Here is an 11,261-nt window from a genome sequence, read left to right as displayed (position 1 = left end):
GCTCGTTGGCGAATGCCTTGGCTTCGTGGAACTCCTCGACTCTTCGTCTTTGGTTGACGTCCCCGGAGACTCTTTTGATGTCGACTCCGGCCAACCGTCTTCGATGTCCGCGCTTGAGGAAACGTCCAGGGATGCGTTCTCGAATGCCATCGCCGATACCCTCACACCTGCCGAACGCGCCGACCTTCTTGATCTCCTGCACAAATTTAGAAATTCATTCGACGTTTCACAACCTCGCCTGGGCCGCACGTCGGAAGTGCAGCACTACATTGACACCGGTTCACATCAGCCGTTACGTCAACGACCGTACCGCGTTTCTGCCGAAGAGCGTCGTGTCATTACCACCCAAGTCGAAGATATGCTGCGCCGTGATGTTATTCAACCTTCGCACAGTCCCTGGGCATCTCCTGTCGTTCTCGTTCGCAAGAAGGACGGGTCTATTCGCTTTTGCGTCGACTACCGTCGGTTGAATAAGGTAACGCGCAAAGACGTCTATCCTTTGCCGCGCATCGACGACGCCCTCGACAGTCTTCAGGGAGCAGAATTCTTCTCGTCCCTTGACTTGCGTTCAGGGTACTGGCAGGTCCCGATGGCTGCTGCCGATCGCCAGAAAACCGCATTCATTACACCTGACGGCTTATATGAATTTAAGGTGATGCCTTTCGGGCTTTGTAACGCCCCTGCCACCTTTGAACGACTCATGGACAACACGCTGCGTGGCCTCAAGTGGTCTATATGTCTGTGTTACCTCGACGATGTCGTGGTTTTCTCGCCTGATTTTCCTACTCACCTGCTCCGCCTCAGACAAGTTTTGACCTGTCTAACGAACGCTGGCCTTCAACTCAACCTCAAGAAGTGCCGCTTCGCCGCGCGAGAGCTTACCATTTTAGGCCACGTTGTGTCCAAGCATGGCGTTCTACCCGATCCTGCAAAACTTCGAGCAGTCGCTGAATTTCCGAAGCCTCAGACCATCAAAGAACTTCGAAGCTTCATGGGCCTATGCTCATATTTCCGGCGCTTTGTTCGAAATTTCGCATCGATCATGGCGCCATTGACTCAGCTTCTACGCGGTGACGCCGCCCTCTCCTGCTGGTCCACTGCATGTGACTCCGCCTTTGCGACGCTGCGTCATCTTCTCATCTCCCCACCTATTCTTCGCCATTTCGACCCGTCAGCTGCAACTGAAGTACATACAGATGCCAGCGGGGTCGGTCTCGGCGCCGTCCTCGCCCAACGAAAGCCGGGCTACCCCGAATACGTAGTCGCCTATGCGAGTCGCACGCTGACGAAGCCTGAGGCCAATTACAGCGTGACCGAAAAAGAGTGCTTGGCTTTAGTATGGGCACTTGGCAAGTTCCGACCATATCTGTACGGGCGCCCATTCGACTTAGTCACAGATCACCATGCGCTTTGTTGGCTCGCCAACTTGAAAGATCCCACTGGCCGCCTAGCCCGTTGGGCACTACGCATCCAGGAGTACGATATTCGCGTCGTATACCGCAGCGGACGCACACACTCCGACGCAGACGCCTTGTCTCGTTCACCTTTACCTCCAGACTCGGCCTGCGGAACAACTTCCGCACATTCCGTGTCATCTCTCGACATGGACTCCTTTGTCACCGCACAACGTCGTGACCCGTGGATCGCTTCTCTTTTCGACTATCTTTCTGGATCATCGACCATCCCTGTATCCCGAACCCTCCGACGCCAAGCAGTTCATTTTGCCATTCGTGACCAGCTGCTGCACCGACGCAATTACACTCCTGAAGGTCGTCGGTGGCTTCTGGTGGTTCCCCGCAGCTTAAGGTCTCAAATATGTGCCGCTTTCCACAACGATCCGCAGTGTGGCCACGCCGGAGTCTTCAAGACGTACGAACGAATTCGCCACCGCTACTACTGGCGCGGCATGTACAATTTTGTACACAAGTTTGTTCGGTGCTGTCTTGACTGTCAACGCCGCAAATCGCCGCCTTTACGCCCAGCTGGTGCCTTGCAGCCGCTCCCGTGCCCTGCCGCACCCTTCGATCGCGTCGGCATCGACCTATACGGCCCGCTTCCTATGACGCCAGACGGCAATCGGTGGATCGTAGTTGCTGTTGACCATTTGACACGCTACGCCGAAACTGCTGCTTTACCGAGTGCTACAGCGCGGGATGTAGCCTCTTTCGTCCTACATCGCTTCGTGCTTCGACACGGCGCACCTCGAGAACTCCTCAGCGATCGAGGTCGCGCCTTCCTCTCCGAAGTCGTCGAAAGTTTGCTTTCGGAATGCCACATTATTCATCGGACAAGCACGGCATACCATCCACAGACTAACGGGCTCACAGAGCGATTTAACCGCACACTTGGTGATATGCTCTCTATGTACGTGGCATCTGATCATGGTAACTGGGACCGCATCCTTCCATTCATCACGTTCGCGTGCAACACCGCGATCCAGGCCACTACGGGATTTTCACCTTTCTTCCTCCTGTATGGTCGCGAGCCCACGCATACCATCGACACGCTCCTTCCATACCGTCCTGACGCCTCCGAGTGTCTACCTCTGTCCGACGTCGCCCGACAAGCCGCAGAATGCCGCCAGCTAGCGCGCTCCTTTACGGCAGAGCAACAGCAGCGCCAGAAAGAAAACCGCATCGACACGCGTCCAAACACCACCTACGCTCCAGGCGTTCTTGTGTGGTTGTCGGTCCCTTTCCAAACGCCGGGGCTTTCCTCGAAACTCGTCCCAAAATTCGAAGGGCCTTACCGAGTCTTGGAACAAACGTCCCCGGTGAATTTTCTCATTGAGCCCCTGTCACCACCTGAAGACTTGCGCCGGCGTGGACGTGACATTGTCCACGTCTCGCGTCTCAAGCCCTACCACGACCCTCTACCTCCCGATTCTTAAGGCGCCAGGATGGCTCTTTTTGTCCGGGGGGAGATTGTGAAGAAGAAGACGCGCCTCGCGGCACAGCCGCATCGCCAACACGCGGCTCGTCTCCGCTCGCGCTGTTGATTGCTGGCGTCCGTTTGGACAGTGCTTCGGGCTGCCTCGCCGTTCCCGGTCGCTGTGCCTTCGCATTAGGCGCCACCAATAAACCCTTTCACAGTATGTATGTATGTATGTATGTATGTATGTATGTATGTATGTATGTATGTATGTATGTATGTATGTATGTATGTATGTATGTATGTATGTATGTATGTATGTATGTATGTATGTAGGTATGTATGTACATTGTGATTTATAGGTGCAAAGGACGGTGCCTTCATGAGCACCGTGTTCTCGCGCACCTAATGTTGGAGGTCGCGTAATTTCGAGTTTCTGGAATGCATTGAAGCGAGAGGCAACACGAAGCATTCGCTCCTGCTGCGGCCCCCTTCATTAGGACAGCGTTGTGACAGCAAGTGTGTGTGATCATCGAGTAAGATCTGTATATGGCTGCCTGTGCGCACGCCATGGCACCATGCTTGTTAATTTAATTAGTAAGCGCATGTTTGCTGCAATTTAGGTGACAAATTAAACTATGAAGCTCATTTTACGTAGTTGTCAAATACTTTGCTATCCCTACCGATGGCTCACCTTTCGGGTGCGGCATTTCTTTCACTACAAGACTTATTTCCAGGCACATGTAATACATTACGATGAAATATATTAATTTTTAATGCCAAACACAATAAGAATGTGTTGTAAACTATTTTTTCTATATGTTCTTGATCTTTTATTTAATGAGTGTATGTGTGCTTATTGGTGCATTTATTAGCAAAGAAGTCTGAAGCTGCCATTCACGAGTTCAAATTGCGACAAACGTTAAAACAACATTTCACCATTTATCATTCTTACGTCATGACATTAAATAAACGCCTTTCTTTTTCATATATATGCAGGTCAAGCACTTCCAAAGTTCAGCGAACAGGACGTGTTACGATGCTTCTTCTGCGGCAAAGCGACCAGTCAATTAGTTTTGGAAGACACCTCGTTTTCTTTTAAACATATATTTTGGAAATACGAATTTTTCCTCAAGGCCGGCTCCTTATATCTACCGGATGGAGGGAAACTACATGGGAGATGCAATACATCGTTTGCACCAAAGCAAACAAACTACGCATCTGTTTCCTGCACATTTGACCTTTCCGGTAGCGTTGGCTACTACTACGTCACGAAGACTAACAGCTGGCGTTATCATAACAGTGACTTCCGTATCAGTGCCACAGTCAAGACGGGCAGTTTTCATATATCTGTGAAGTTCAACCGACCGGAGGAGGAGACACGTAAGTATACTGGATTTGTAGAATTGCGGCAAAATAATTATTGAAATCATGCATCTGATTTGCCATAGCTGCAAGAATTAAGACACGGAATGAAAAGCCTCCCTGCAAAGCATACATCCTGCTTGCCGAGCTTAAGACGAGCGACCAAGCACTCCAACAGCTTTAGAGTGGTATCTCGTTATCGCTGGACCCAGAACTTATCTGACCGCTATGACAAGCTTCGCTATGCAGTCAATTAGTACTTTATGCCGAGTTTAAATAAAAGAGTGATCCCAAGGAAGGCAAACTATCTGCCTTTGCAGTGCTAGCTAGAGAAGCGGAACTATTCGCTTCAATATTTTTAACAATTGGTAGCTGGCTGCATTCCTGTGTTACTTAGTTTAGACGGTTACCAGCGCATAACTAAAATGGCACCGCTGGAGTGCCCAAACAACGTTGTCTATCGTTGCGCGATGCTCGCTCTGAAAATTTTATTCAAGATCAAGTTCAAACCATCGTGAAAACAAAAGTGCCGTTAATGCTCTTCGCACACACACTGAGAACGAATGCTGTTTACTTCATCTGGCTAAAACCAAAGTATAGTCCTTGAGCTTCTATCTACGCACATCATGCCTTCAAGTCAATGATGGAGGCACATCCTTTTGAAATGAAAAGCAGGTAACTTGTGCTTACATTTGGAGAATGTGACCGTTTCCGCAAGGTCTATTGGAAAATGAGATGACTCTGCTCGGAATCAAATTGTTGTGTAGCCTTTCTTCGCATTTCTGAGAACTTTCGCGCCGTACAGCGATACTGGCTGCTTTAAGATTGGTGATAATAAATAATGCCCCGACAGGTAGAGGAGGGCATCGCGGTTCGCTTTTCTCGCTCGTCTATGCTTTTGGATGGCCTCCTGATTCTTCCTTAGAGCCGACAGGCTGGAAAAGAAAAATCATTACGCCTTTTAGCACCTTTCAAGCTGTATGACGAAAGTGGCGGCTATCTTCAGTCCCACGGAAAAAAAAAAAAAAAAAAACAATGAAGAAGCCTCAAGTGCCGCTCTGCTCGTATTTGAAAAGCAATAGTGATGGGTGCTGTAGAATAACAGCAAACTAAGCAAAAAATTCACTTATAGAGACGAAGTTATCAGCAGTGGGTGCACAAGGGAACCCTAATTCGAGCCAACGTTTCGACAAGGCGAACTGTCTTCATCAGTCCTTAACGGCGTTTCTTGGCAGCTCACTTTCCCCCAACGGAGAGGCCCTCACCCAATATTTTGAAATTTTTGGACAATGTGCCCAGGCCGCGACTGAAACAGTCCATTTTAAGCGAAATGTCGCAAAGTAATGATGACAATGGGTTTTTGAGAATTCTGTCTTTTTTTATTTAAGTGTTCCGAGACGTCTTCCTTATTATTTTTTAATATATAGGCCGACGTCATCTGCATTGTTGGAGAGCTAACGGTCGGAATGTGAAAAGGCAATACCATAACCCATTTCCAAAACTGTATCCCATTTGACGATATTTTCTTGCAAGGAAAAACAGCTTTGATGCGCTCAGGTGGTTTACTAATAGGTTCGTTATGCATTTAGAAGTAGCAACCTATGGAGGCGCATGTGCCCCTTGAATTAAAATGGCGCTCAGACTATGGACTTCATTATTATTAGTCAAAGTCCCCTGATGGTTATTACCACAGATATTTACTGCCTATATACGCCTATAAAAAGCAGACTCTAGAGAGCCAACATTGTCATTAAAGTGACTGAACCTTCGCTAGATTCCGTTACCTTCTCACTAAGATGCGAACGCTGCCCTCACCTTCTTCAGAATCATTACTCCGCTTTACTCTTTCGTATCCGCTTATGCTCAACGCCCCTGGTACATAAATAAAGATGCCAAGCAAAACATATGTTACCAAGCTCCAAAGAACACGCCTAGTCGAAACGGTTGCTCCAGTCTAAGACTTCCCAAGTTATCTCACTGCTCATCACTTCCCATTGCTGAGTCCAGATCCCGACAAATCCCTCCAAGGAAGTTTGAGGAGGTGTAATGCCTGTGTCCGCTATAAAGGTTTCTTTTACCATTGTCAAAATCCTGCTGCAGTGCAACATTGAGCATTTTCCTGTGCCGGCCCCTTAAATATGACATTCATTGGTGTTGAAGTAAGCATCATGCGCTACACTTGAATAGAAAGCTTGTTGCACATATTTTATTCCACAGAAAAACAAGACGCAACTGTAACAGTGACTGTGGATGCACTGAGCCTTGACATCAGACATCCGGCAGGCGTATCTCTTCTCAACAAGGTTGAAAGAAAATTTGTGGATTTTGCCAAGACGAGCGTATCTCAAACAATTGAGAAAGCATTGCAATCTCATTGCGAATTCAGCGAAAAGTGGTTCCTTGAAATGTCCCGCAATTACACACTGCAAACCTCGTCGAGCATGCCAACGACTACTACAGATCAAAAGAGCCTGTCAACCAAAATCATCACGAAACCAGTGCAAATATCGACAAGCACACCAAGAAACTACCCAAGTGATTTCTATCCCAACCATGTATCCAGTACAGTGCAAGCAACCTCCACTCTAGCGAAGACGGATGCCACAAATGCCAAAGACTTCAGGGACGTCACAAACACTAACAGAACAAACAAAGACCAAAACGGTGCGTACGCCACAACACGGGAAGAAAATGGCTGGAGCAACATGTCCAGCTTTCCCCCAAGAGAAAAAAGTTCAACTGCGACAACCCCTACACTGGAAAAACAAACCAGCACAAACGACGCGCAGAGCAGCTCTCACCCTACAACAACTACAACAACCCTTAAGAAAAGAGATATGACTTCCTCCCTTGAACCGAACAATACTTCAACCGGCATACAGGCGCCTGCAACAAAAAGCATTTCTCCAAAAGAAATATCTAATAAGCCTACAAATCAACTGCCAACCAACAAGTCCAAAACGTCGAACGTAATCGGCTCGACTATGAAATCAAGGAGCACACAAAAAAACAATTTAACATCTTCAACTTCGACTACATGGCTGATAGAAAAGTCCAACAATAGGACAAGCCCAAAACCAGAGAGTCAGAACTCGGCAACGAAAGAAGCAGAGAAAACAACTGCTACGCACAGCATTACATCAAGAGAAAAGCGTTCTACTGCGACATACTATAGCACAGCAACAGAACACACCTCAAGTACACCACCAAGTAGTGTTCCCATAACCGAAAGCTCAAATATCATAACAAGAATTTCAACAACAGAAGACACTTCTCATGTCACAACGACTACTAATCCGATAGCTAAGCAAGAAATCACAAGACCAACGATATTTACCACAAGCTCGCCTACAGTATATAATGCCGCACAATCCAACGACGGCTCAACCATTCTTACAGAAAACAAAAGCAGTACAAGCGAAAAAAATAGAGGCTCGCAGAGTTCGGATGAGTCAAATATAGCACCAAAGACTACAACACTCCACCCAGCCACTCAAGAAATGACAACTAAATCCACGGGCGACCAAAAACACACTACAACGACAACAACATCTCGCATAAGCAAACCAGTGGCATCTGTTACAGTACAAACGAACAGCACCTCCAGTCCGGACACAAGAAGTTCTACCGTCGGAGCTTCTACACATTTTCAAAACATAACTACGGCGAGAGAAAGCACCTCCGTGAAAGAAACAACACATGCAAATAGCCAAGACATCAATGATGAGACAGTAGGCGGTTCTATCACTCCATCTCTTAGAACAAAAAAACAAGAAAGTACAACTTCAGAGTCTAAAGACTCTCGCAGAACCATGAGCTCCACTGCAACGATAAGCAGCGATACCGCCAAACTGACCACTGCTCAAACCACCAGTAATGATACAAGTCAGCGAAAGACCACAACGACAACAACAGAAATTACCATAACCACGACTCCAGCATCTTTCACTATTCCATTCCACAGTACCTCAGGTACAATTAGAAGCAACTTTACAAAAAAAACTTCGTCTGATCGGGTGCGCCTAACTACGAAGAAGGAACGCACGTCTACAATAGGCAAAGCAAAAACAGATGCGCGAGAATACAAAAATGGGAGTGCCGAGGGTTCCTTCACTGGCTCTGTTGCTGACGAAACTGAAAGTAAATCTACTATAACACCAAGCGGATCTCATCGAGCAGACAACTCCAGTAATGCGTCAGAGCAAACAACACTTAAACCCACTACGCCAGAAACAAATAAAGTTACGCACAAGCAAACAACCACTACGACCACAACATCTCGCCGAAGCATGACAACGCCATCTGCAACAGCACAAAAGAACAGCACCTCAACTGCGGTGATGAGCAGTTCCACGGTCGCAGCTTCCAACAACTTTCAAAACATAACTATTGCGAGCGAACATACCTCCACGAAAAGAAAAGAAAAGGAAAATAGTCAAACCATCAATACTAAGACACTAGGCGGTTCCAGCACTCGCTCACTTACATCCGGAAAAGAAGAAGCCACACGTTCAGCGTCTAACGACTCTCGCGGAACCAAGAGCTCTACTGAAGCCATCAGCAGCGATACCACAAAACTGACCACTGCCGAAACCACCAGTAATGATATAAGTCCGCAAAATACCATGACGACTACAACAACTACTATAACCACGACTACTTCTTTTACTATGGCATCTAACAGTACTTCAGGTGCAGTTAGAAGCAGCTCTACAGCAGGAACTTCTTCTGACCACGTAAGCTTAACTACGATGAACGAACGTAGGTCTACGATAAGCACAGCAAAAACTGATGCTCCAGAATTCAAAAATGGGACGGCCGACGGTTCTTTAACCCCCCATGTTGCTCACGAAACACCAGAGAAAGCTACACTGCCACCTAGCGGATCTCACCGAGCAGACAACTCCAGTAAAGCGTCAGAGCCTACAACAGTTAAACCCACCACACCAGAAACAACCACTACGAGCACAACAACCTCTCGCGCAAGCATGACAACGCCTTCCTCTGCAGCACAGAACAACAGCACCTCAAGTGCGGCTATAAGCAGTTCTACGATCGGAGCTTCCACAAAATTTGCAAACATAACTACTCTGGGCGAAGGTATCTCCACGAATGGAGCAGAAAATGCAAATTTTCAAGATAACAATAATGTGACAGTAGGCGGTTCTAGTACTCGTTCTCTTGCATCCGGAACAGGAGAAAGTGCAAGTTCGGCGTCAGAAGACTCTCCCCGAACCATGACCTCCACAGAAGCGATCAGAAACGATACCGAAAAACTTACCACTGCAGAAACCACCAGTAATGATACAAGTCAGCAAAAGACCACAACGACTACAACAACTACTATAACGACGAGTACAACATATTTTACTACGCCATCTAACAGTACTTCAGGTACAGTTAGAAGCACCTTTAAAGAAGGAACTTCGTCTGATCACGTGAGCTTAACTACGAAGAACGAACGTAGGTCTACGATAAGCACAGCAAGAACTGATGCTCCAGAATTAAAAAATGGGACGGCCGACGGTTCTTTCACCCGCCATGTTGCTCACGAAACAGAAGAGCAATCGACATTGCCACCTAGCGGATCTCACCGAGCAGACAACTCCAGTAAAGCGTCAGAGCCTACCACAGTTCAACCCACGACACGAGAAACAACTAAACGTACGCACCAGCAAACAACCAATACGACCACAACAACCTCTCGCGCAAGCATGACAACGCCTTCCTCTGCAGCACAAAACAACAGCACCTCAAGTGCGGCTATAAGCAGTTCTACGATCGGAGCTTCCACAAAATTTGCAAACTTAACTACTCTGGGCGAAGGTATCTCCACGAATGGAGCAGAAAATGCAAATATTCAAGATAACAATAATGTGACAGTAGGAAGTTCTAGTACTCGTTCTCTTGCATCCGGAACAGGAGAAAGTGCAAGTTCGGCGTCAGAAGACTCTCACCGAACCATGAGCTCCACTGAAGCGATCACAAACGATACCGAAAAACTTACCACTGCAGAAACCACCAGTAATGATACAAGTCAGCAAAAGACCACAACGACTACAACAACCACTATAAGGACGACTACAACATATTTTACTACACTATCTAACAGTACTTCAGGCACAGTTAGAAGCACCTCTACAGAAGGAACTTCGTCTGATCACGTGAGCTTAGCTACGAAGAACGAACGTAGGTCTACGATAAGCACAGCAAAAACGGACGCTCCAGAATTCAAAAATGGGACGACCGACGGTTCATCCACCCGCCACGTTGCTCACGAAACAGAAGAGAAACCAACATTGCCACCTAGCGGATCTCACCGAGCAGACAACTCCAGTAAAGCGTCAGAGCCTACCACAGTTCAACCCACCACGCCAGAAACAACTAAATTTACGCACCAGCAAACAACCACTACGATTACAACAACCTCTCGCGCAAACATGACAACGCCTTCCTCTGCAGCCCAAAACAACAGCACCTCAAGAGCGGCTATAAGCAGTTCGGCGATCGGAGCTTCCACAAAATTTGAAAACATAACTACTCTGGGCGAACGTACCTCCACGACAGGAGCAGAAAATGCAAATATTCAAGATAACAATAATGTGACAGTAGGCGGTTCTAGTACTCGTTCTCTTACATCCGGAACAGAAGAAAGTACAAGTTCGGCGTCAGAAGACTCTCCCCGAGCCATGAGCTCCACTGAAGCGATCACAAACGATACCGAAAAACTTACCACTGCAGAAACCACCAGTAATGATACAAGTCAGCAAAAGACCACAACGACTACAACAACTACTATAACGACGAGTACAACATATTTTACTACGCCATCTAACAGTACTTCAGGTACAGTTGGAAGAACCTCTATGGAAGGGACTTCGCCTGATCACGTGAGCTTAACTACAAAGAACGAACGTTGGTCTACCATAAGCACAGCAAAAACAGATGCTCCGGAATTCAAAAATGCGACGGCCGGCGGTTCTTTCACCCGCCATGTTGCTCACGAAACACAAGATAAGCCTACA

At 47.3% G+C, this 11,261-nt stretch overlaps 1 protein-coding gene across 1 annotated transcript in view; it reads left to right on the top strand.

Moving 5' to 3' along the window:
* The first annotated feature begins 7,139 nt into the window (after positions 1 to 7,139).
* The window catches only part of LOC126532076 (uncharacterized), a 34,091-nt gene continuing 29,969 nt past the window's right edge, over positions 7,140 to 11,261 (top strand). Inside the window, exon 1 of the mRNA XM_072288355.1 lies at positions 7,140 to 9,060. Within this exon, the coding sequence (XP_072144456.1) occupies positions 7,221 to 9,060 (1,840 nt within the window). The 5' untranslated portion in view covers positions 7,140 to 7,220. The remainder of the gene's footprint in view (positions 9,061 to 11,261) is intronic.

Source organism: Dermacentor andersoni, chromosome 5 (genome assembly GCF_023375885.2).
Source record: "Dermacentor andersoni chromosome 5, qqDerAnde1_hic_scaffold, whole genome shotgun sequence".
In the NCBI taxonomy this organism is placed as follows: Eukaryota; Metazoa; Arthropoda; class Arachnida; order Ixodida; family Ixodidae; genus Dermacentor; species Dermacentor andersoni.
Note: the sequence above shows the minus strand (reverse complement) of the source record. Positions and strands in the feature narration are given on the sequence as shown.